General features: G+C 37.0%; 1 protein-coding gene across 1 annotated transcript in view; it reads right to left on the bottom strand.

Annotated features, from left to right (window-relative positions):
* ntn1b (netrin 1b) overlaps positions 1 to 27,667 on the bottom strand; it is a 113,475-nt gene that overhangs the window by 20,064 nt on the left and 65,744 nt on the right. The window contains exons 3-5 of the mRNA XM_022665111.2: positions 17,958 to 18,107; positions 13,736 to 13,789; positions 4,736 to 4,810 (exon numbers count right to left, since the gene is read on the bottom strand). Of these exons, the coding sequence (XP_022520832.1) occupies positions 4,736 to 4,810; positions 13,736 to 13,789; positions 17,958 to 18,107 (279 nt within the window). The remainder of the gene's footprint in view (positions 1 to 4,735; positions 4,811 to 13,735; positions 13,790 to 17,957; positions 18,108 to 27,667) is intronic.

The following is a 27,667-nucleotide window of genomic DNA, read 5'->3' as shown; positions in this document are numbered from 1 at the left end:
AGTGTAGAAGAGTCTAGTAGTGACTTTTCACAACTGCCTCTATAGTAAACACGGTACCACTTTAAAATAAGACTACCTTTATAAAGGGTTAATAAATGGTTTACAATTAGTTTATTAATGGTTACTAACTAGGTTGTAAATGCCTTAAAAATCATTAATAATCAGTTATGTTGCTGTGGGTTCACTATTTGGCAAACAACAGGTCTATGTACATTTCTACGTATGTGTTATAACTGATTATTAATTATTTTTAAGGCATTTACAACATAATTAGTAACCGTTAATAAACTAAACCATTTATAAACCCTTTTTAAAGGTAGTCTTATTTATATAAAGTGGTACCGTAAACGGTACACAGATACAGATTAAGCTTAAAAGTTTGTGACTTCTTTAAAATTATCTTTATTTCTGCGTAAAATGTGACTGAAAACGTTTATCAGAGTCCTAAAAGTAGATAAGAAGAAGCAAATTAAACAATTGAGACTGCTAAGTATAAAACCTGTCATTTATTTATTGCGGAAAACAATACTATATTACATTAACAGAAAAATAATTTGAACCTATACAACTATTCAATCATTTGAAGGTAAACGTCTATTCGGATAATTGACCTTTTTGGTTTGAATGATTAGCAAGATGTTTGGAGAAAGAAAAACACTGCATTTCAGCTTAAAAAAACATGGTGGTGGTTGTATCATGGTTTGGCTTTGTTTTGTTTCGCTTGCTAAAATTTATGGAACAGTGAATTCTGAGCTAAACCGGGAAAATTGAAAGGCAAAAATGTCATAAAATCTCTATGTGAGCTAAATCTCATTCATTATAAATGCTCATGTATTTCCTAAAGAATCTGATCCAATATTCCTTTCAGACGATTGTTTAGTAGAATGGCTTGTGTGCTTAGGGTCATTGTCTTGTTGCATGACCCACACTCTTTTAAGTTAGAGCTTTTTTGGAATTTTCCTTTGGATGTACATTTTTCAGATGCATATTTTGCTGGTATAATTCTGAATTACCTGTAATTGTTCTTGCCATCGCGGCCCACATGCAGCAAAACAGCTTCAAACATGATACTACCACCACCATGCTTTACAGGGGTGATTCGTTTTTTTATGTTGAAATGCAGTGTTTTCCTTTTCCACAAATATAACACTTCCCACGTAAACCAAAAAGATGATTTTTGGTCTCGTCCATCCAATTAGAAGTTCATCTTCAAATGAAACACTTACTTTTGCCACTCACAGATATGTAATATTGGATTATTTACATTTCTGGAAAAAAATAAGAGATCACTTAAAATGATGGATTTCTTTGATTTTACCAAATTGAAAACCTATGAAATATAATCAAGAGGAAGACGGATGATCACAAGCCATCAAACCAAACTGTACTGCTTGAATTTTTGCACCAGGAGTAAAGGCATAAAGTTATCCAAAAGCAGTGTGTAAGACTGGTGGAGGAGAACATGATGCCAAGATGCACGAAAACTGTGATTAAAAACCAGGATTATTCCACCAAATATTGATTTCTGAACTCTTAAAACTTTCTGAATATGAACTTTTTTTTGTTGCATTATTTGAGGTCTGAAAGCTCTGCATCTTTTTTGTTATTTCATCCATTTCTCATTTTGCTCCAACATATACAGTATCTATAAATAGAAAAATCAGAGAAACTGATTCAGAAACTGAAGTGATCTCTTTATTTTTTTTTAAACGTTGTCTTGCTTGTTTAGCTTCTTGGTTCTCCTACTGTTAGGATGTTTGTGAAAATCTGATATTTATGCAGAAATATAGACAATTCTATTGGTTTAAGCACCAAAGCACGAGGCATTGTGTTAAACTGAATATATACTGTACATAATACCAACTCAATGTGAATAAAAATGGCTGTATATTTGAGGGATGTTCATATATCTGCGGTTACTCTGTTGATAACATGATAACACTCTAGCTTGCCCTTCAACTGGTGGTCCTAAACTTTCTACAGAGGCAAATCAGAGACGCTGAAGGATTTGTGACCGTGCCGCTGGTTCGAGGAACACGTCTTTGGAAGGTGTGATGGCGTTTTTACGGCTCTTATAAATCCTTTAACCTCTATCAACACATATATGAGCATGGGTGCTCATGAACTCTGCTCAAATCTGCGATTCCAACAGGAAACAGCTGTCCCCTTTGTCCTCTGGAGGCTGGGAGACAGTCTGAGCACGTCCGTCAGGAGAGCCGTGCTGGGCCATAAGCTTTGATGCTATAACTTAAACCCATAGCCCATGAATAAACCATCAGAGCTATAGGGGGCAGAAAGAGAGAGAGAGCAGCTGAAGAGAGTGGGAGTGGGTGTAATTATTTGCACTATTTGCACAAGGACGCTGAATTGGATGTGAAATTGTTTCACAACTGTATGTCTGGACATTGTTGATGCATGGCCAACCAATGGCTTCACTTATTGTCAGAAAAAAAGAAAAGAGTTGCACCCAAATGGACTACAGAGATGGGGACTCGAGTTTGTGACTCAAACTCGAGTCGCACTTAAGTTGCAGAAGCAGACTTCAGACTCGTGTTTTGAGACTCGTGAACAATCGTGGTTTTCTGTTTTTGGAGTATGAACACTGAGGAAACTGTGAAATGTGGGACTAGCTTCTATGGACCGATTTAATGTGGTACACGGCGCTCTGTTGTGTATTTTTACATTTTAATTATTTCACTAAAACCGTCACGCTGCCGCTGATTCTTCTGTTCTATAGGTGTTTGGTATCATTAAGCTGGTAAAGCTTTATATTCTGGCTGTTAAGCTGCTGCTTTGAGATTAATACAACTTTAGTGTCTTTTAAATTGTTGTTTTTGTTCATTTATTATTTTTTTGTTTGGTTTTGTTGCCCAGATGCAGTTTATTTAGTTTATTTACTTTTTTTTTTGTAATATTACTTTATTATATTTCTGCCTGTGTTACTACTATTTAGTTTTTATCTTCTAGAATTCTTTAGATTATATTTCTTTTAGCTTTTTGAGCTTTATTTAGTTGGCTATTTTCCAATTTCATATTTATTTTTCGTTCATTCTCTTCTATCTGTTATTTACTTTGGGATATATTTGCGTTTTTTGTAATATTACTTTTTTCTTTTCCTACTGCTGTATTGATTATTTAGTTTTTATATTTTGCAATTCGTTATATTATATTTCTTTTTTTAGCATCTTGAGCTTAGTTTAGTTGGGTATTTTCCAATTTCATCTTTATTTTTTTGCTTTTATTAAATATTGTTATTAGCTTATTAGCTTCCAGCTTCTTGCTAGTTTCTTTGTCATTTAGCATACAGAACTTCTCACTGATCTTTTCAATAAATGTTGATTTATTAATTTAATAGCTGTACCTAACTATTTTAAGCCAGACAGACACTGTGTGATTTTTTTAATCGGGTGCAGAGAGCTCATCCGCACGTTCGAATGGTTTGTCCTGTAGGAAAACGCACTCAATTTATATGCCGACACTGTAAAACTGTCCTTTTAACTACAATTCTGAGATGTACGTGCTGTACTTCATCATTTCTGCCCCAAAACTGTCCATTATCTTGCTTGGAAGAAGCGCCAAGTCCTGTGTCTTGTGACTTGACTCGGACTCGTGCCCAAAGACTTGTGAACATCTCTGATGAACAACCCAACTTTATGTTCTAGTAAGGTCCTGCAACCAGCGGCCATACTTTTTCTGAATGCAATCTCTGGTGCGCTATTTCAACAGGACAATGCTCGTCCTCATAATGCTTCTATTTCAAGAGCTTGCTTGATATTGCCAGACCTATACCTAACTGAAAATGTGTGGAATGCTATTGGACGCACTATCAACACTCTACTGTAAAATATGCAGGAATCTACTAGGAACCTCTACTAGGAACTCTGAGACATGCTAAGACATCTGTCATGTAGCAATATTGAATATACATGCATTACTCATGCATTGAACATGTGTTACACATGTGTTACTAGCTACTTCTGTGTGTGAAGCTCAGTTAATATATTCTTAGTCATTTATTATTTTTCTAAACCTTAATATTCCCTCCGAATATTATTACAATCTGATACTTCCTTCTGGTTGCATCCACAGCTCTGAAAAAGAGACAACTTAAAAATGATGAGTTTCTTTGATTTTACCAAATTGAAAACCTCTAAAATATAACAAAAACGAAGATTGATGATCACAAGCCATCAAACCAAGCAACGGCTTAAATTTTTGCGCCAGGAGTAAAGGCATAAAGTTATCCAAAAGCAGTGTGTAAGACTGGTGGAGGAGAACATGCCAAGATGCATGAAAGCTCTCAAACTTTATGAATATAAACTTGTTTTCTTTGCATTATTTGAGCTCTTGATCTTTTTTGTCATTTCAGCCATTTCTAATATTCTGCAAATAAATGCTCTAAATGGCAATATTTTATTTGAAATTTGGGAGAAATGTTGTTCATAGTTTATAGAATAAAACAACAGTGTTCATTTTTCTCAAACATAAACCTATACATAGCAAAATCATAGAAACTGATTCAGAAATTGAAATGGTTTCTTACTGTTTTTCCAGAGCTGTATTTTTGCAACCATTTCTTTGTCAATAAATGCATTTTATGCTTACTCATGTAGATCCATACTACCCTCTAAAGCTACTGACTTAAAATATGAACTCTGGGTCATTGAGGAGGCCCAGACTCCACGATGATAATCATCCACAGGGATCAGCCCTGTCTGAAGTGTCGTTCACTCACCAAAGTCCTTCTTGCAGTACTTCTTCATGGTGACCTTCATTTTGCCCTTAGAGGCTTTGCAGTGGGAATCGCAGTCTGTGAAAAGGAAAGCAAAAGAGAAAACAAATCAGATGGAGCTTTACAGACAAAAAAAGGACAATGGAAGACCTCAGTAGACCTGTTCAATCTTGGGTCTTGGGCCATTCATTTTATAGAGTCCATTGGGTGCCAAAGCCCAGAGTCCCAGAGTCCCTGAGATCATACTCTAGTTGACGAGCACTTTTGAATTTGAATTCTGCTCTGCAGTGAGTCACTCGGATGCTCCTCAAAAGTTGGGATTGTAGCTTGCCAAACTGTCCTGACAAATTCTCTCAAATTTTCAAATTCCAAGTGTCCAAGAGTTTACTTTGTTCTACTAAGAGTTCTACTCATGTGTAGGGCTGCAACTAATGATTATTTTGGTAGTCGACTAATCGGATGATCATTTTTTCGATTAATCGATTAGTCAACGATTATTTCTGCCATGTCCTCCATCTCTAAAAACAACAGAAAAACTGCTAAACATGAGATTTAAAAGGCATTTAAATGTCCACATGTTGTTTAAACATGGAGAGTACTGATATTTAGTGAATAAATATGTAATCTGTTGTGTTTGGGCACTTTTGGAGACACAGACCAAGTTTCTTCTTTCTTCAGCACTTTGTGTAATTCAGTACTGTTACAAATTATCGATTAGTCGACAATGAATTTTTGACATTGTCATTATGTTTATATTTTGTTTGGCATTATGTGATTTTGTGGTCATGGTCCAGACCTGGGTATAGTCTAAGTCAATCGATTCACGCAAATCAACCCCCATCCAACCCAAACCATCTATTTTCCAGTGAGAGTCCCCCAGTAGCTATTGCTTACTAAAGCAGTCTGAAGCTTAAACCCAACCCTTAACTACTATTGTTATTTCCCCTCCAACCCTCATTACCCAGGCTAGTCCCCCAGTCCCTCAATTCCCCTCAGTTCCCCCTGCTCTGTCCTAGACCCTGAAATTAACCATGTCAGCGCAGGGGCTAAGGAGGTTATTCAAACTCAAAGGAAGGCCACTGTGAGGGGTGGGAAACACTGCCGAGAGTTCTCCTCCGCAAGGCCCTTGATTTAATTCAAATCAAGTGAATTAAATTAAGCCCCACTCCATTCACTTGTAGAACCTGGCCTATACGCAACCCAACCGAGTGGATCTCAGTTTTGGGATTGAATGGTTTGAGCTTGCTATGCATTGACTCGCTGTCAGATCAGACTCCAGGACCTATGATTAATAGCTCCCGCGCTCAGCACGTCCATTTGAAACCGCCGCGGCGTCCCGAGCCACGGGCCGTGCCAGACGACCTCGACGATGGCTGCTGTCGAGTTGGGTCGGCGCCAGGCAACTTTTGGACAGAGGCCGGGCTTAAACCAGGCCAGACAGGAAAAGTCCCTATCGACATCTCTTTCTTGACGGACACAAATTGGAAGCAGAAAGTCTCTCGGTGTGGCTACCTCACGCAGTTGGAGGTTTCTCGTTTGGGTTTAAGAAGGGGCATTAAGAAGGGCATTGGTGTTGGGTGCAAGAGGAAGAGAAGAAGAAGAAGAAGAAGAAGAAGAAGAAGAAGAAGAAGAAGAAGGAGAAGGAGTAGAAGGAGTGAGGGAAATGGGAGATGGGAGAGAGAAGACCTTTCAGCTTTTCGCCTGAATATGGACAAACTTCATTATTTTTTTTTTTCCAGGGCCTCTGTTCAGCCCTCCCTTTTCACTGCCCTTTCTATTCCGTGTGAATGAGGTTGCCTGGGCGATGGCGGAGCAGGAAAAAAACGCCACCCAGAAAAAGAAGTTTGAAGGGGGGAAGAGGGGGAGATAAGGTTTTGGAGAAGGGGGTGGGTAGGAGAAAGAGAGAAAGTGAGAGAAATAGAGAATACGAGGTAGAAATTGAAAGATGGAAAGAATGGCAAGCGTGAGACTGTACTGTAGTTACTGTAAATGTGAATATCCAAGTAGAAAGAAGCCTTTCTAAAAAGAAACCAGCTTTCCGATCGTAGAAAAGCCAAAAAAAGTGGTCAGAAAATAAGGTAATTATGGAAAGGCAAATGGGCAAAAAGTGGTAAAGATAGATGACAACCCTGAAGTAAATGAATTTGATGAGTCCATATCAACCACGCCTGATTTCCATGTAAATGTACTATGGCGGGATGGGAGAGCTTTGTGCACCCGCAAGGTCCATCCTCCCCCATCCTGCCTCTCTTTGATATGCCCGGGCTGCCATTAGTTGGGCTACACAAAGCCCGGCACTGCCCATCCCACCCACAGCCCTCATTAACACCCGGCCCCCGCTGGGAGACAAACGGCTGCTTTGTGTCCCCTCTTAAGCAAGGCCTTGCTATAGTCCACTGGTCCACCAGGGGACCACACCAGAGGTTTTTAATTCAGCACAGCTTTGGGGGGAGAGGTTCCAAGCTTTTTTTATAGACCAGTGGTTCCCAATTCCAGTTCTCTAGTTCTAGTGACAATTTCTTCTAGTGGTTCCCAACTCCAGTTCTCTGGTTATCCAGTTTTGGGGACAATCTACAATACAGATTCACGAGTTCACTCCAACAGATGATAACCAGTCACTGGAGTGGCTTGATTAGGCTACTTGATGATTTGATGAACTGGGTGTAAGGGTATGTTATGGATGATGAGGTTATGGAATTCACTGCTTGAATGCTGCAGGGTTTCTGAGCAGTAGTCTCAAATTGTATACCAACATGCCAAAAGTCTGGTGGTCTGATGATCATCAGGTAGATCATTCAGGGGAATGACCATACCCATTTACCCATGTTGTGAGGTGTTATCTTGTGAGTGAGGTTAAGAACTGCATATAATAAACTATTAACAAAGTATCAGTAACATATCAACAACAATCAGTAATGTAGCAGTAGTAAAACATCTAAATACACTGAGGTAAATATTGAAAAGAAATACACTTAATTAGCTACTTCCATTACCCAAATCCTAATCTTAACATCAGATCAATTATTACCCTAATCTTAACCTTAATCCAAACACTAACTCTAATCCAAATCCTAAAATTAATATCAGCACAATTATCACCCTAACCTTAGCCTCAATTCAATCCCTAACCCTAATCCAAAGCCTAATCCAAACCCTAACCCTAATCCCAATCCTAAAATTAACATTGACCAAATTATTACCCTAAACTCAACCCTAATCCAAACCCTAACCCTAATCCCAATCCTAAAATTAACATTGGCCATATTATTACCCTAACCTTAACCTCAATCCAAACCCTAGCCTTAACCTCAATCCAAACCCTAACCTTAACCTTAACCCTAATCCAAACCCTAATTCCAATCCTAAAATTAACATCGGTCAAATTATTACCCTAAACTCAACCTTAATCCAAACCCTAACCATAACCTCAATCCAAACCCCAACCTTAACCTTAACCCTAATCCAAATCCTAAAATTAACATCATCTGAATTATTACCCTAATCTTAATTTTAATCCAAACTCTAACCTTAACCCGAACCCCAATCCAAACCCTAAATCCCAACCTTAACATCAGCCCAAACATTACCTCAACTTTAACCTCAGTCCGAGACCTAAACATGACCATCACTCTTACCCTTCTTCTAACGTCATCCTCAATCTAGAACCTAGTTCTAACCTTGATCTAAACCCAAACCCTAAATCTGGACCCTTAATCCAGTTAAGAGTCTAATCCAATTAATATCCAGCTACAGATTGGAGTCAGTAGCAGGTCTGTAACTGCTTGTTGAGCACATTGACATGTTTTGGATGGCGTGTTTTAGAGCTGTTAAATTATCAATGATTTCCTAAGTTAACATCTATTGACTAATTCTAAATAAAGTTAAAAACAACTAGAATTCAGTAGATATACTGAATGTTTTGATGCTGCTACATCTCAGAATAAAGTGTAACACTAAAAATATAAATGCAAGGTTTCATTTCTCCAAAGTTCCATAAACCCAGTGATTATTCCGAAGCAGAAATCCTTCTGCAGAAGAAGCAGACCCCAGTCTCTAATTCGAGATGTGCTGTCAGGGTTTGGTAGAACATCAGAACGCAATTACTGCGCATTAGCAGCCTCCTGTGGAGCTGACACTGACCAACCTGCTGAGATAACAAGTGTGAAAATCAGCTCGAGAGCAGCGTCTCTCTGCTAATTCTGCACACACAAAGACTCCATGGTGAAACAAACCCATACAAATGAAGCATGTAATCAGATTAGAGCCCCAGCGAGCCTTTAGTGACGGAGGCTGGGGATGCTCTGAAGAAACGCTGAGAGAGAGAGCGCACCAACCAGTCGATACAATGAAGAGGAGAACTCTTACTTTCCTTATTGCAAGCTTATTTTCCTTAAAATGACACCAGTGATACAAATCATGAATAGGTTTTGACTCTATAGGAAATCTGTAGAAACTGTAACAGAAAAAAATGAAGTAGTTGCACCCAGAATGAAGGGTTGCATTGCAAAGCAATTTGAAGTAAAGGCAGAATTTACGAGGAGCAATAAATGATATACATTACTGTATATACTGAGCTATATACACATACAGAAGTAGTACGTAATGCCTATGTAACTCAACATGCCCAATGTCTCAGCATTTAAAGAGTTGTAGAGGTTCCTAATGGAGTCCTATGATAATCCAACCATCCCATGCAGCTCCAATGTTCTCACGCAGTAGGTGTGGTTGTCAATTTCTGTAAGTCTTCAGCTGACTCTCTAGGATTCTTCCTCACCTCATTGAACATTCTGCGCTGTGCTCTTGCAGTCATCTTTACAGGACTTTACCACGGCTGGGGAGAGTAGCAACAGTGCTGAACTTTCTCCATTTGTAGAACGTCTGTCTTACCGTGGACACATGAACATCAAGGCTTTTAGAGATACTTTTGTAAAACTTTCAAGCTTCATGCAAGTCAACAATTCTTGAACGTAGGTCTTCTGAGAGCTCTTTTGTGCTGAGAGGCATGATGCTTAGGAACAGCAAACTCAAAACTGGTGTGTGGTTTTTATTTATAGAGCAGGGCAGCTTTAACCAACACATCCAATCTCATCACATCCTGACTCCAATTAGCTCTTAGAAAAGTCATTAGCCTAGGGGTTCACATAATTGTTCACCCTGCACTGTGAATGTTAACATGCTGTGTTCAATGAAACCATGCAAACGTATAATTTGTTGTGTGGTATTGGTTTAAGCAGACTGTGTTTGTCTATTGTTGTGACTTAGATGAAGATCAGAACAAATTTAAAGACCAATTTATGCAGAAATCCAAGTAATCCCAACTGTAGATCAAACATTATTAGTAACAAAAATTAATAACTAATATTTCAGGAGATCTGTAGTTGAACATCTCAGTCAGAACTTGTATTTCTGGTGTCATTTTCGACTGAAAAAGGCTTGCAGCAGGAAATACATCTCACAGTGTCACATCACGGCTCTCTGTTCGACATGCTTGTTGCATTTTCCATCATGGAAAAAAGCAAATCATGTGCATCTGCTGTTAAGACGTCCTGTAAAATGGAAAAATTCTGGGAATCACAATATTGGCAAGCTTCCTCTCCAGTTCTCTGCCATGAAACGGTTATAGTCTCAGCCCTCGGGTCAGAACGATGACAAAAATACAGAATAGAGAGACGAGGAGAAATATGAACAGATAGAAGGAGATAGAATAGAAGAAAGAATAGACTCTCTCAAAGATGTTGTCTCTCTCTCAAAGAAAAAAATAATAATTAAGATCTATATCTCTGGTCTAGTGGCGACAGAAGATCCAGGAATGGCTTTTTTTTGTTGATAAACATGAATTTACACACTTACACTTACAATTATTTAAGTTAGAGCAAATGAACAAGTTGAATAACAAGCGCATCTCTATAAGGGCTTTCATTATACAGTATTTGCCAGATCCTGACAGTAAAAAACTGATAAGACTGCATGAAAAGAACAGATTAAAAATAATTAAGTAGTAGATTTTGTTGAGTTAATATGTTTAATTGTGTCAAAATAATACAAAAAAAACAGGAAAACAGCCCAACAGACTTTAGCTCTATTTGGACAGAATTAGTTTTACATGAGCAGATAATAGTATAGGAGTAATGTAATTATTAGTATTAAGTTTCTCAATACTTTAGACCTAACAGCTTTGACTATATTCTAACCCAATTTGTATATAGGGTTAGGGCTTGCTATATTTGTTATTAAGCCATAATGTGATGTTAAATTTGATATATGTTTTTTTATATATATATTTTGCAGTTCAAATCAACTTAAAATGTAATTTTAGACTTAATTCCATATAAACATTTAGAACTGCATTTTATCAGGAACTGCATTTTGTCTCTTCAATATATGCTCTATATACAGCTCTGGAAAAAAATAAAAAATAAGAGGCCACTTAAAAATATTAGTTTCTCTGATTTTACCAAATTGAAAACCTCTGGAATATAATCAAGAGGAAGATGGATGATCACAAGCCATCAAACCACCAAACTGAACTGCTTGAATTTTTGCACCAGAAGTAAAGGCATAAAGTTATCCAAAAGCAGTGTGTAAGACTGGTGGAGGAGAACATGATGCCAAGATGTATGAAAACTGTGATTAAAAACTAGAGTTATTCCACCAAATATTGATTTCTGAACTCTTAGAACTTTTTGAATATGAACTTGTTTGTTTTGCATTATTTCTGTTATTTCAGCCATTCCTCATTTTCTGCAATTAAATGCTCTAAATGACAATGTTTTAATCAAACATATACCTATAAATAGCAAAATCAGAGAAACTGATTCAGAAACTTAAGTGCTCTCTTAATTTTTTTTTTTTCAGAGTTTTTGACAGATGTCACCAAAAGTCTGTGATCCAACATGCGATAATTTAAATAATGCTTTCTGTGCATCAAAAATTGTTGTAAAATAAATGATACTGAACCGATGGATATACAGTATTCCATTTTTATAATACAGAAAACAAAAACAAAAAATAATGTTTAAATGTGTAAAATGTAATTTGCTTTACATAGCATTGCACATCAATAGAGATTTCTGAGAAACAGAAAGAAAAAATGGAGGAGAAAGAACTGTTATCTGAAACGTCATCTCACTCAAAACAAACCCTTCTAAGATCTTTATCCTTTTTCCATGTAAGATATCAAGTGATAGCTTTTTTTATGCTGATAGACATGAATGAACATTTGATATTTTTATCTAAGTTACATCAAATAAACAAGTTAAATATATATATTTTTAGATCCACTTTTTCCTGGCTGAAGTTGCAGTTGGTCTAGATCTACCTGGAAATACTTGTTGCATCTGAAGAGATTAAACACTACAGAAAAAAAACGATTAAGGGACACATATGGAATTATGTACACTCTAAAAAACAGAGGTACGATATGAGTACTTTTTTGTACTCAAAGGTACACTCTTTATAATTGTACCCTTAAAGGTACAATATTGGTCTTTACAGGGTCAGATTTGTTCCCTCTGAAGTACAAAGTAATTTTTAACAGCAATAAGTACAAATTTGTACCATTTAACTAGACAAAAGGTACATTCAGTGTTCTGCATCACTGTACTAATAAACAATATATATTTTAATTGCACATTTTTTATTTGAAAGCCAGACAATTTTGCATCATCAAGTTTTTGAGCCGTATTTAGTTGATGATAATGTTTATAATCTTTATAATCTTTACTGGCACAAAAACCATGGGTACAAAAAAGGACTTTCATGGAAAGGTACTTTTTTGTACCTCAATATAAGGTACAGCCCCAGCGACAAGCTTTGTACTCTTTTAAGTACAAATCTGTACTTACTTTTCTTAGAGTGTAGTAAACAGTAGTAAAAAGTGTTATTCCTCCACATTAATCCCCTGATCTAAAGCTGATGAACTGAGATGGTGATTTGAGGTGATTTAATTGGGATGAGCTGGAGCTTCACAGCCTGAAGGAAAAGCAGCAACTATTGTTCAGCACCTCCAGGAACTCCTTCTTTCAAGACGGTGAGAAAACTATTCCAGGTGACTCTCCCTCATGAAGACACTGAGATTAAAATCTCACCAAGAGTGTGCAGATCTGTCCTCAAAAATATTCTGGTTGGTAAAACACTTTTTGGTTACTAAATAATTCAGCATGTGTTCCTGTAGAGCTTTAATATAGTCTTTAATTAAATTTAAAATGTAAAAGATCTTAAAAACACAGAAAGAAAACATACTAAATGAGAAGAGGTGTGTTCAAACATATCACTGGTACTGTATATTAGCACTATAAGTGGGTTTTAGAATTTTGAGAACCTTTTTGGAGGTGACTTTTTTTTTGTACAGTGCCTAAATCAAGTAGCCACTCCCATCTCAGGCATTTACTCTATGCTGAATTGATCAAATATTTTATATTTATTAAATAAAAAAATAAATATAAAAAAATCCTAATAATTCAGATCTCACATTCTGCCATCTACTTGCTTGTTTTTATTCATTTTTTTTATTTCTTCGTTTTATTTCAGTGCTACTGTATTTGTGGGTGAAGTGTTTTGTTGAGTCTTTTCTCTAACAAGAACAAAAGACCTTTAGGAAAGATAAAGACCTGGAAACCTTGGTCCTCTGGTCCTCCGGGTCTTTAACAGGAGGCTTAACAAACAAAAAACTGAACTATTATTTATTTATTTATTTATTTAGGGTGAATTAAGAGTAAAATGGCCAGTTTTTGTTTTTTGCTTTCTTGTTGTAGCAAAAATCTATTTTTTTTTCTGTAATTGTGAAGCTTTTCATTTTGAATTTGTAGTTTTACAACAATTGCCATATTATTTATTTATTTATCATTTAACATTATTTTTTTTCTTTCCATCCAAAAAATAAAAAATAAAAAACCTTGCACAGCTAAACAATGCCATTTGACCTTATGTCCCAATTTTTTTTTTTATAATTCTTTATTTCCCTCTAGTTATTTATATATTTAATTAATTTATTCAGTAACTCACCTGTTGGCTCCTCTGCACTGGTGTAAGTAGCTGTGGGGGAGGCCACTGGAATCTCTATTGATAAAACAAGGACAGAAAAACAAAAAAGAGACAAAATTAGAGACAAAAACAACAAAAATACTCTCCAAAATCTTCTCAATGCTTTTGCTTTTCCCATTCGCTCAAGATTTCTTTTTTTTTTCTTGTTTTATTAAACAGAAAAGAACTATTAAACTGCACTTCGCTCTGAGAGCTGCACGTATTGTGCAAAGTAATGATTTATGGAGACGCTGAGAGTCTCAAGGTCCTTTTTAATAGGAAAGTTATTGATCACTGATGAAAATGCATGTATTTGATTTTATTAGTCTCTATTTACGCTCTACACTGTTCTCTCTTCGCTCTTCGCTGTCTGCACTGCTGGCTACAGTAATCTCTCCTCCGCCGAGGGGATTCAGCAGCCGGTAAAAGTGTAGTTGGCTCGACATCTGACATCAGAAAAAAAAAACTTTATATCAACCTATTAAGAGTAAAACACATTATCTGGAGAAGCACATGAGAAACCAGATCTCTGCAGCTCATGCTCTCGCTCTCGTGCTACAGCTTTTACACTAGATTTGATAGTAAGTAATAATATGATGCTGTATTTGATATACAGCTCTGGAAAAAAAAAACGAGAGACCTTTTAAAAATTACAAGTTTCTTTGATTTTACCAAATTAAAAACCTCTGGAATATAATCAAGAGGAAGATGGATGATCACAAGCCATCAAACCAAACTGAACTGCTTGAATTTTTGCACCAGGAGTAAAGCAGCATAAAGTTATCCAAAAGCAGTGTGTAAGACTGGTGGAGGAGAACATGATGCCAAGCTGCATGAAAACTGTGATTAAAAACCAGGGTTATTCCACCAAATATTGATTTCTGAACTCTTAAAACTTTATGAATATGAACTTGTTTTCTTTGCATTATTTGAGGTCTGAAAGCTCTGCATCTTTTTTTGTTATTTCAGCCATTTCTCATTTTTTGCAAATAAATAAATGCTTTAAATGACAATATTTTTATTTGGAATTTGGGAGAAATGTTGTCTGTAGTTTATAGAATAAAACAACAATGTTCATTTTACTCAAACATGAACCTATAAATAGCAAAATCAGAGAAACTGATTCAGAAACTGAAGTGGTCTTTTCATTTTTTTTTCCAGAGCTCTATTTGTGTTAGTCTTTTTTTAAGTCAAGATTTACAATTAAAATCGCCCTAAAATCTCATTTTAGACTTAATTACACGTAAACATTTGGAACAGCATGATATTAAGGAGAAAATTGATGTAATAATTTTGGAAGTTCAAAATATATAAGTATATACTGTGAGCCATCAAACTGCTTGAATTGTTGCACCAGGTGTGTAAAGCATAAAGTTATCCAAAAGCAGTGTGTAAGACTGGTGGAGGAGAACATGATGCCAAGATGCATGAATGAAAACTGTGATTAAAAACTAGAGTTATTCCACCCAATATTGATTTCTGAACTAATAAAACTTTATGAATATGAACCTGTTTTCTTTGCATTATTTGAGGTCTGAAAACTGTGTCTTTTCTGTTATTTCAGCCATTTCTCATTTTTTCAGAGCTGTATTTGTGTTTAGTCTTTTTTAAGTTAAGTTTATCCTCTTTACGCTCTACACTGTTCTCTCTTCGCTCTTCGCTGCCTGCACTGCTGGCTACAGTAATCTCTCCTCCGCCGAGGGGATTCAGCAGCCGGTAAAACTGCAGTTGGCTCGACGTCTGACATCAGAAAAAAAAAAAAAACTTTATATCAACCTATTAAAAGTAAAACACATTATCTGGAGAAGCACATGAGAAACCAGATCTCTGCAGCTCATGCTCTCGCTCTCGTGCTACAGCTTTTACACTAGATTTGTTACTTTCCCACTGAAAGGAGGGGAAACCTAATTCCGCCGGGTTCACAGGTTTCATTACGCTTTAGTGGAGCCTCGCCAAACGTATCAGAGGGGTTCCATACCCCAGATAGCTTTGTCTGAGGGCCAGATTAATCATTACTGTCCACACTCGCCATTAACAGCCAGCATCAATCTAACTCCAATGCTAACTCTAATGCTAACGCTAATGCTAATGGTCCCTCATTGTCCCTCACTGTGTCCTGCACCTAGGAAATTATCTTATCGAGCGATGCCAGCTGGGAAGGGATGAGTGCCAGCCTCCCCCCACTGTGCTCCGCTGTGTGGTCCCGCCGTTTATCACCGCAGAGATGGAATCTGCAGCCATGTTGATACTGCCAATAAACATATCACCAATCACGGTTCTGGAGCAGAAGGTCTGATTGATGGCTGGACGAGCCGCGAGCGAGGCTGGGGAGCACCGAGCCGCGGCGGTCGGGTCGGGATCGGTCTGTTTGCTTTAGTGAAGGTCAAACAGCGAGATGTCCATCCAAGAAAAGAATGGAACAGAGAACGGGCGGAAATGAAAAGAGCCAGGGCCATGAATTCATGAATAATAAGTGTTTATGTAAACTGTCTTCAGGGTGTTATCCACCAAACACCAGTAGGAAAACAATGAGGGATTGCGACTGGTCTGTTTAGACATACAGTATTTAACCATTTGTTAAGTCAAATTAATTTAAAACTCTCCTTATCAAGACTTTAAGGTTTAATAAACCGGTACAACTTTAAAATAAGACTACCTTTATAAAGGGTTTATAAATGGTTTACAATTAGTTTATTAATGGCTACTAATCAGGTTGTAAATGCCTTAAATGCCATTAATAATCAGTTATGAAACATACATAGAAAGGACAACAATGACCTGTTGTTGACCAAGTAGTAAACCCACAGTCATCCATATTGTTGCCCTTTCCACGTATGTGTTATAACACATTTACAACCTATTTACAAGGTTATTTACAACCTAATTGGTAACTATTAATAAACTAATTGTAAACCATTTATAAACCCTTTATAAAGGTAGTCTTATTTTAAAGTGTTACCAATAAACCTTTAATAATCCTTCATAATCAAATACTAAGATTTTTTTTTAAATGCTGGTATTCAAAATACAGTACAGTTATGTTTGGATACACCTCTTCTACTATAATGTGTTTTCTTTCTTTGTTTCTATAATTTTTACATTGTAAATTTAATATTAAAGACTATATTAAACACTAAAAAAACGTAGGTACGATACAATTACTTTTTTGTACTCAAAGGTACACTCTTTATAATTGTACCCTTAAAGGTACAATATTGGTCTTTACAGGGTCAGATTTGTTCCCTCTGAGGTACAAAGTCATTCCTAACAGCAATAAGTACAAATTTGTACCATTTAACCTGCAGCCAAAGGGTACATTCAGTATTCTGTATCACTGTACTAATAAACAATATATATTTTAATTGCACATTTTTTATTTGAAAGCCAGACAATTTTAGATCATCAAGTTTTTGAGCCATATTCAGTTGATGATAATGTTTGTAATCTTTATATATATTTTTACTGGCACAAAATCATGGGTATAAAAAAGGACTTTCACTGAAAGGTACTTTTTTGTACCTCAATATTAATTGCTTTTCTTTTAACTGCAAATCTGTACTTATTTTTGTCTTAGTGTGAAGCCATACAGGAACACTTGTGGAATTATTAAATTGTCTTCATGAGGGAGAGTCAAATGGAATAGTTTTTTCTCAGCGTCTTGAAGGAAGGAGTTTCTGGAGGTGCTGAACAATAGTTGCTGCTTTTCCTTCACTTTGCTGTGAAGCTCCAGCTCATTCCAATTAAATCACCTCAAATCACCATCTCAGTTCATCAGGATTAGATCAGGATTACACTAGTAAACACTATTTTTATACTGTTTACTACAGAATTCCATATGTGTCCCTTAATTGTTTTTAATATTATGTCTTTAATATTAATCTAAAATGTAAAGAATAAATTAAACTGAATGAGAAGGTGTGTGTCCAAACTTTTATATTTATACTCGTACTGTAGTATAACTCTAAATTAGGGCTAAAATATAATATGCTCTATTTGTCAAAATTGCATAATTTAATATAATATAAAATGATTTTGGACTCATTAAACAACTTTCTTTATTTTTGAATTTGGCTGATCTTAATGGTAATGCATGAGCCATGGAAAAACTAATAAAGCAGAATATGGATTTATAGTATTACATTTTATTTGTGCTACTTTATTACTGGTTAACTGTTCTTATTCTAGGTGAGGCAGAGGGTCTTACTGATGCAGGGGGCGATGGGCGAGCGGCTCTGCTGGTAGCCTTTAGCGCAGCGGTTGCAGGTGATGCCCGTCACACCGTCTTTACACGGACACTGCCCTGTGGTCTGGTTACACGTCTTACCAGCAGCACCAACTGGGTGGCAGTCGCATGCTGAAAGAAGAAGAAGAAAAATGAAAAAGGAATAAATAAACATAAAAAAAATACATATATATATATATATATATATATTACATTACATTTGGCAGACGCTTTTGTCCAAAGTGACTTCCAATAGTCAAGTACAAAAATTATAGAAATTAAAGGTAAAAACATCTCTAGATAGGGCCTAAAGGAGGTCGAAGGGAAATAATGGGATAGAGGAGTGAAGGAGGGGAAGAAGGAAATGAGGTTAGAAGTAGTTAGTGTGTTAGAGGTGTTAGGAGAGTAAGTGCTCTTTGAAGAGCTCTGTCTTCAGGAGTTTATTAAAGATAGTGAGGGATTCTCCTGATCTGGTAGTAGAAGGTAGTTAGTTAGAGGTGTTAGGAGAGTAGGTGCTCTTTGAAGAGCTCTGTCTTCAGGAGTTTATTAAAGATAGTGAGAGAGTCTCCTGATCTGGTAGTAGAAGGTAGTTAGTTAGAGGTGTTAGGAGAGTAAGTGCTCTTTGAAGAGCTCAGTCTTCAGGAGTTTCTTAAAGATAGTGAGAGATTCTCCTGATCTGGTAGTCGAAGGTAGTTTGTTCCACCATTGGGGAACTCTGTATGAGAACAGTCTGGATTGCTTTGTGTGAATGTTTGTTTGGTAAAGCGAGGCGTCGTTCATTGGAGGAGCACAGCGGCCGGGAGGTAGCGTAAGTCTTCAGGAGTGATCAGTGCAGGTAGGAAGGAGCTGTTCTGTCATCACCTTGTAGGTGATAGTAAGAGTTTTGAATTTGATACGAGCATCAACTGTTAGCCAATGGAGCTCAATGAGCAGTGGGGTGACATGTGCCCGTTTTGGCTGGTTGAAGACCAGACGTGCTGCTGCATTCTGGATCATTTCGAGTGGTTATATATAATGAAATAATAATATAATAATAATGCAAAAAGAATACACATGGAAAAATGAAAATCAGTACAGTATAAATTCACTCAGAAACTGATAAAAATGGCAATAAACATCAAGTATATTTAAGTCCCAACCTGTCGTTCTCTAACCTAACATTTTTCTTAGAGTCAAGAAAAAAAAGTCAAAGAGAACAAAGCATTTAAGTCACTATGGATTACAGTGTCTGCAAAAATATAAATGTAAAAATGTTACTATGTATATTTTGCAGTGTAATATAAAAAATAATCGCACATTAGACACACCATGCTGTACTCAAAAATATAATATAAAATATATAATCCATCAGCGCTGGCATTGCTTGTTGGTGCACAGTGATACTTTATGACTCCAAAGCCCTGATGGATTCACAAACAAACAACTGCTAAGACTAAGACTTTTGTACTTTTTTTATACCATATTAATAAAATAAGTACAAAAGAGTTGTTCCATTTTAGCACTCTTTAAATATAATGATTAATAATAATGTGGCTACAAGAACACTTCAGTGCACTATAGTATAATAATGCTAAGTATACTTTAATCTACTTTTTTCACTAGGGTTCTGCACACAGTCATTACATTACACTATATTTCATTACATAGCATGTAGCAAACACTTTTTCCAAAGTAACTTCAAATAATGATGTACAATTAGCAATAAAGGACATTATTTGACAGGGCCTGAAGGAGGCCAATCATTATCTGACACAATGTCACGTGTTTGTTGTCTTACTGTATATATATATTATACAGGACAGGCCAATAGTTTGGACACACCTTCTCATTCAATTAATGCGTTTTCTTTATTTTTTTATGACTATTTACATTGTAGATTCTCACTGAAGCATCAAAACTATGAATGAACACATGTGGAGTTTTATGTACTTAACAAAAAATGAGCTGAACCTCCACAGTCACCGGACCTGAACCCAGCCAGATTTGAGGTTTGGGGTGATCTGGAGCACAGAGTGAAGAAGACAAAGGAGCAACAAGTGCTAATAAACACCTCTGGGAACTCCTTCCTTCAAGACTGTTGGAAAACTTTTCTTCATTTCAGGTGACCACCTCTTGAAGAAGCTCATTGAGAGAATGATGCCAAGAGTGTGCAAAGCAGTAATCAGAGCAAAGGGGGCTATTTTGAAGAAACTAGAATATATAAATTTTTGTTTAGATTATTTCACTTTTTTTTTGTTAACCCTTGTGTGGTGTTCATATTTTTGTTACTCGTTTACTTTGTTACTTGTATTTAATTCAGCAAAATTAAGCAATTCTACATTAAAATGCTTTACACATGCTTGCTTCACCTAAATTGCAAAAAAAATTAAAAACATAAAGTGCTAATCTTTTTTATTAGTTTTTTAATAAAATGTATAAGAAAATGAATTAAACTCAAGATATGAGTAGAAATTTTTTTTAGTGTCAAATTTACAAATGAAGCAATGTTTATTAGCCCTTGGCCAAACATACTGTATGTAATATAAATGTGTGTAAATGTGTATAAAAGAGAAGGTGTGTCCAAACGAACACAGGGTAGATGCCACACATCTGACTGTAAAGGGAGTGTTTTTCCCTTCGTTCACGTCGTTCAGAATTTTAAACATATGAATCCTGAGTGAAGGCAGGCATCCCTGGAAACTGTTTGAAAGATCTGCATCATATATAAGACGAACTGTAGCAGGAAGGTAATAGAAATTCTCCGCTGCGCTTCAGGACGCAGATGTGGAGCTTAAACTCGGGCTTGTTTAACCTCCCAGAGCTAGATGTGCCCTGTGAGCTGATAGCCAGCCTGGAAATGTGTTCGGGGGGAAGCCACAAATCCTCAAACCTCATTTTGACATTGTTCTGCTGGGCCATTTGAACAGTTATGCCCTGCACCTGTGAGTGTGTGAGTGTGTGTGTGTGGTGTTTTTCTAGTTCCTAACTTGTGTGTATGAGGACTACCCATTGCGTGCCTAAGTGTGAGTAAGTGAGTGTGTGTAAAGGGCTGGCAGTTGCCAAAGTTTATATCTGGACATTTTTTGGCGCTACTCAAGAGTCCACCGCTCTTTTGTCCAAACCGCCATTAGGTCGTAGATGTTTCTGTGGGTACAAGATACTCCACTTCCATAAAGAATGAGGACGTAGAAGTAGTTTTAAAAGTAGGCAGTGTTGTGCCAGTTCACAGTTTTAATTCTGAACTAGTTCAAGTTCAGTTCATACATGCTCAAAGTGAACAGTTCACGTTCAAAGTTCACAATTTTAATTCTGAACTAGTTCAAAGTTCAGTTCATTTTACTTTTTTCGTGAGATATTCAAATAAATACTTTTTTTAACACTACAAGCTAGAAATCACTATACGTTCTTTCAAACGGCTCATTGTAGACATTTGCTCATGACACTGCAACTGTGGGTTTCTTACCAGGTGATGAAAATGTTCATAAGGAGAATCAATGTCTGTCTCCGTGCATCACTTTTTTTTAATTGCAATGCTTTCTCTCACTCTTGTCATTGGTCTCTTTCTCTTTCTCTCTCTCTCTCTCTCTCTCTCTCACTGTCGCCCTCGCTCTCAACGCTCTTCGCGTCGTTGCTCCTCTCTCTCTCTCGCCCTCGCGCTCCGCGCTCTCCGTGTCGTTGCTCCTCTCTCTCTCTCGCCCTCGCTCTCAACGCTCTTCGCGTCGTTGCTCCTCTCTCTCTCTCGCCCTCGCGCTCCGCGCTCTCCGTGTCGTTGCTCCTCTCTCTCTCTCGCCCTCGCGCTCCACACTCTCCGCGTCGTTGCTCCTCTCTTTCTCTCTCGCCCTCGCTCTCTCTGCGTCGTTGCTCCACGCTCTCCGCGTTGTTGCCAGTATGTTATTAACTAGCCAACGTTCATTTACAATGATGTCTGCTGTTCATGACACATACTGTGAACTAATTCACGTTCAAGTTCTTTATTTAAAAATGTGTTGCGTTCAGTTTAACCTTCACGAAAATAAAAAGAATGTGTTCATTGAACCCCAGACTTCTTTAAGAGTGTGGGGTTTTTGTTTCTTGTTGTTGGTGTTTATTTTTGTTTTTGGAAATTATATTGTAAAAATGTTATTTAATGCTTGTATTTCGAATACCTATGCAGTGCAATAAAAAAATTATTATAAAAAAAAGAGGCAATGATAGTTATTCCATGCTACTTTGAAGAATCTAGAAGAATCACTTATTTCTTTAACTTCTATAACTAAACAATTCCATATGTTTTTTCCTCATAGTTTGACTGACTTTAGTATTAATATACAATGTAGAACATTTTAAAATAATGAAAAACCACTCAATTTAAGGCCTGTCCAAACTTTTAAATGATAATCTATGTCTGGTCAATTCCTGGAAAACCTACACATACAGTACAGGCCAAAAGTTTGGACACACCTTCTCATTCAATGCGTTTTCTTTATTTTCTATTCTATAACTAGAATATAAAATATGTTTTAAGTTATTTCAGCTTTTTTTTGTTAAGTACATAAAACTCCACATGTGTTCATTCATAGTTTTGATGCCTTCAGTGAGAATCTACAGTGTAAATAGTCATGAAAATAAAGAAAATACAATGAAAAAGAGAAGGTGTGTCCAAACTTTTGGCCTGTACTGTATGTGCATGGCCTGATACATATATAATACTATGTGAGTGTGCATTAAAAGCCTGTGCGCTGTGCTGTGGGGCTGTGATGTGCCCCGTAGGCCGCTCGCAGCTCGCTCTGATCGAGTTTCCAACGTAAAAAAAGGCTCTTGGCCGGCGCAGCCCCTGCAAATAAAGGCAGAATAACGTTCCCCATTAATGGGGCAGAGCGGCGCACTTCAAAGCCCCTCTGCTTAAGCTGTTAGTCAGGAGGATCGCACATTAAAAGTGAGAATTTCTTTGCGTGCTCGCGTTGCCAAACGTTCACCATAAAGCTGCATGTTTGAAGTCCCAGCCCAGCTTTCTTCATCAAGCCGGTAGGTTTTTATGGAGCTGAGGAGTAATTTGAAAACAGCTTGAAATGGGCTTGCCTCGTGAACTCGCCGAGCCGCTGGTTAGGAACCAGAGACGCTCGCAGAGATCAGACATCGCTGGCTGAGTTACACGTACACGAAAGCGGCGGAAAAACCTCGCTTTTCTGGGGATAGTCCACAGTAGAGTCTCATGCACTGTAAAACCCGATAAGTTGACTAAACTCAAAACTTTTGTTGTAACCGATTACCTAATAAATTTTAAATTCATGAATCATTTGAGTTCAAACAACTTCTGGGTTTACAGTGTGTAGATTAAATTAAACATTAAATTAAACAATAAAACACTTTCTTTTTTATTTATATTTATTTTATACGATGGTAGCTGATTAAACTGGTAAACAACCCCCCCCCCCCCCAAAAAAAAAAAATCACACTTTCCATAAAGTAAGTGCTAAATTAAATCCAGTTCCATCAGCCGTCAACAGAACCGGAGTACAGAACTACGAGATCATGAAACAGACATTGTTTTTCCTCTCATTACTGCCTTTTCCAACAAGAGCATAAATTACATTCTTCTTACGGACTTGCTCTGATCTGAAAATCCCGCCTCTGTGGATGCAGGACCTACATTAAGTAATAATGTAGCACAATTATGAATATGAACGAAAACATGAAAAAAAAAAAAGAAAAGAAAGAAAAGCAATGGGATCGGACCGTGACTGAAATCAAATGAAATAAAAGAGCGGCTGGTGGAACTAATTTGGAACATCCTCCGGATGACGCTGTGTGTTTTCTCAGACCACAATACGTGTGGGAGTAACAACCATGACATACTGCACTTGAGAAAAAGACGTGTTAAAAAAATGTGTTTTTTGACTTTGATTCCACAGAAGAACCACTTCTGATTCCTCACACTCGACAACTCTACACTCTACACTGGCTGCATCACTAATGGACAGAACAAACTCTGGTTTAATCTTTGCTATCAAACTGGATTGACCATTTGGTTTATATACACTAATATTGGATTAATTGCATTAATTATTCAATATTTATTAATAGTATATTATTTTTTGGGTACCACTTCAAAAAAAGACTACCTTTATAAAGGGTTTATAAATGGTTTACAATAAGTTTATTAATGGTTACTAATTAGGTTGTAAATGCCTTAAAAATCATTAATAATCAGTTATAACACATACGTAGAAAGGGCAACAATGACCTGTTGTTTGCTAAATAGTGAACCCACAGCCATCTATATTGTTGCCTTTCTATGTATGTGTTATAACTGATTATTAATGATTTTTAATGCATTTACAACCTAATTAGTAACCATTTATAAACTAATTGTAAACCATTTATAAAGGTAGTCTTATTTTAAAGTGGCACCATTTTTGTTAATCTCAACTCGTTTCAGGAGTTACAGTAAGCTTAGAATTCCAGTATTTTGTCCAAGGGTGAGCGTTAGCCATGATTGGCAAGCACTTAACCATCCCCAGTTAGCAGGATTAGCCAGCCGCAGCTAGTGCTAGTAATTTCCGCTCAATAGCACCACACTGAGGGACCCTGAGTGTTGCGGTAACCCAGGGTGCTAGCAGCTAGCGGTTCATCCCACGTAGCTTATTTTAAGACAGTAAACATAAACACCACAGTCTGATGTACTTACCTCTGAACAGCGAAAGAGCTAGCGCTGCAGTTAGTGGCTAATGCTAATGCTGCTGCCCTCAGCCTTAGTGCTGGAGACACTTCACTAAAAAACTTACCCTTATATTATTGAAATTAAAGGATTTTAAATGCGCATTATAGTCTGAAAAATACAGTAACTTGCTTTTACAGCCCACAACACTGTAACTCTATATACATATAATAACAGTGGAGGACTACTGGATGCATTGTTACAGATGTATTACAGCTGTACAGGTTATTTAATTGCATTTGTCAGAATCAATTTGTAATTTAAGATAGTGTTTAATAGGGCATAGTAATGGTGCGTATGGATTAAGTTGTGTATAAATGTGTTCTGCTAAAATGTGTTCTTTGACTTTGATTCCACAGAAGAACCACTTCTGAATCCTCACACTCAACAACTACATGGCTGCATCACTAATCTACAGAACAAACTACTCTGGTTTAATCTTTGCTATCAAACTAGATTTACCATTCTACCACTTATATTTTGGTTTATATACACTCATATTGGATTAATTGCAATAATTATCGCATATCTATTAATTATATATTATTTTTTGTTAATCTCAACTAATTTCAGGAGTTAAATCTGAACTCATGTGAGAGTTATGCTATTTAGAGCAAATTATAGTTCTCAGTTTGAGTTTGAGTCTTTTACAGATCAGTTAACAAAATACCACTGCTGCCAAAAAAAAATTAAAAAACACTGCTGCATGTTTGAAGTTTGCAAAAGAGCACCTGGATGTTCCACAGCACTACTGGCTAAATATACTGTGAACAGATGAAACCAAAATTGAGTTGTTTGGAAGGAACTAAATAAGGCACAGCACACCATCATCAAAACCTCATCTCAACTGTGAAACATGATGGAGGGAGCATCATGGTTTGGGGCTTCTTTGCTGCCTCAGTATTTGGACGGATTGCCGTCATCAACAGAAAAATTAATTCCCAAGATTACCAAGACATTTTGCAGGAAAACGTAAGAGCATCTGTCCACCAACTGAAGCTCAACAGAGGTTGGATGATGCAACAGGACAACGACCCAAAACATAGAAGTAAATCAACAACCGAACGGCTTCAACAGAAGAAAATATATATGCCTTCTGGGGAGTCCTGACCCCAAAGGGTTCACATACCTTTTTTTTTTGCTGAACTGTACTTTCAAATCTCTCTGTAAGAAACTTTCAGGAACCTTCATTTCTCAGAGTAAAGGCTTGTTAGCTGTTAGCATAATTACTGAGCAGCAGCTAAAGTGACACCAGATCTCAAGTCATAAGTGTGTTTTTGTTCTGCCTGAGCTTATTTAATCCATCCAGAGATACAAGCACCCAGAGTCCACTTCAGAGTCTCCAGTCGTCACTAATAAGGTGGAACCGTACTTTGAGGCGAAGCTCTCTGAATTTCAATGCACACTTGACGTGACTTCTTTATATTAGTCACTGGAGAGCTCTCCTGTTCTCCTGTACTCCAGCCACCCACCACCTGGCCTACCTACTGTTGTTTTAAAGCACTACTCTACTTTTACGCCCACCTCAGAGCTCTGCAGACCACCATCCAACCATAGAGAAGAACTCTAATGAACGCTAGAATTTGGGGTAGTGGGTGTTGGGGGAGCTGCAATGTGGCCTTCAGGGTTCAGTGCCTATGGAAAAAGTCCTTTTTCAATTAACTTGGTCTGTGACTATTTATACTAAGCATCAACGAAATGGCTGCAAAATTAAGTAATAGTTGCAACCAGACTAAACTGTTGGATTGTAATACTATTCAGAAGAAAGATAAAAGTTACCAGCTATCTATGGCTATCTATGGCTGGATTTAGATGGTCTAGATTGGTCTTTGCTGGTCAAAGTTTAGACTTTTGGTCATATTTATTGATCTATACATATTGTAGTAATGTGTAATGTTTATTTTTACTGCAACATGCTAGATGCCTCAGCATGGAGTTGTAGAGGCTCCTAATGGTGTTCCTAATATCTATCTATCTATCTATCTATCTATCTATCTATCTATCTATCTATCTATCTATCTATCTATCTATCTATCTATCTATCTATCTATCTATCCATCCATCCATCCATCCATCCATCCATCCATCCATCCATCCATCCATCCATCCATCCATAAACCCACCCACCCACCCATCCACCCACCCACCCACTCACCGATCCATCAACCCACCCATCCATCCAACCATCCATCCAACCATTCATCCATCCATCCATCCAACCAACCATCCGTCCAACCAACCATCCATCCATCCATCCATCCATCCATCCATCCATCCATCCATCCATCATACCTGCTACTGGTAAGGTACATTGGTTAGGTTGATGCAAATGCTGTTTTTTCAGCAGATGAAAGGTAATTAGTTATATTATTATATCATTTGATTCACTTAAAACACTAAATACAACTTATAAAGATATTTATTTTATATATTATATATAATGTATAGTTTAATTCAATACTTTCAATACTCAAGTAAAGGGAAACAAAGTAACAAAAATCTGAAGTTTGTTTACAGAAGAAAGATAAGAGTTACCAGTAACAATATATAACTGAACATTTCTAGAGGTTCCTAATGCTGCATTTATCCATCCATCCATCCATCCATCCATCCATCCATCCATCCATCCATCCATCCATCCATCCGTCCAACCATCCATCCATCCATCCATCCATCCATCCAACCATTCAACCATCCATTTACCTAAATTTACCCTTTAAAGAGCACCAACTCTCCTAACACCTCTAACACATCTAACTAACTCTAACAAACTAACTACTTTTAACCTCATTTCCTTCTTCTCCTCCTAAATTTCCTTGTCTATCCCACTATTCTTTTTCATGTTTTTTGCCTTGCACTTCTAGGTCCTCTCTTGCTAATGTACATCATTATTTGTAAGTTGATTTGGATAAAAGAGTCAGCTTAATGCTGTGTAATGTAAATGTAAATCATGACTTTAAATTAAAGTGTAGAATTTATTAGATCAGTAATAGATCAGTTAAATGGGAAGGAGGGG

The sequence above is a fragment of the Astyanax mexicanus genome, chromosome 19 (genome assembly GCF_023375975.1).
Source record: "Astyanax mexicanus isolate ESR-SI-001 chromosome 19, AstMex3_surface, whole genome shotgun sequence".
In the NCBI taxonomy this organism is placed as follows: domain Eukaryota; kingdom Metazoa; phylum Chordata; class Actinopteri; order Characiformes; family Acestrorhamphidae; genus Astyanax; species Astyanax mexicanus.
This window is presented reverse-complemented; position numbering and strand designations above follow the sequence as displayed.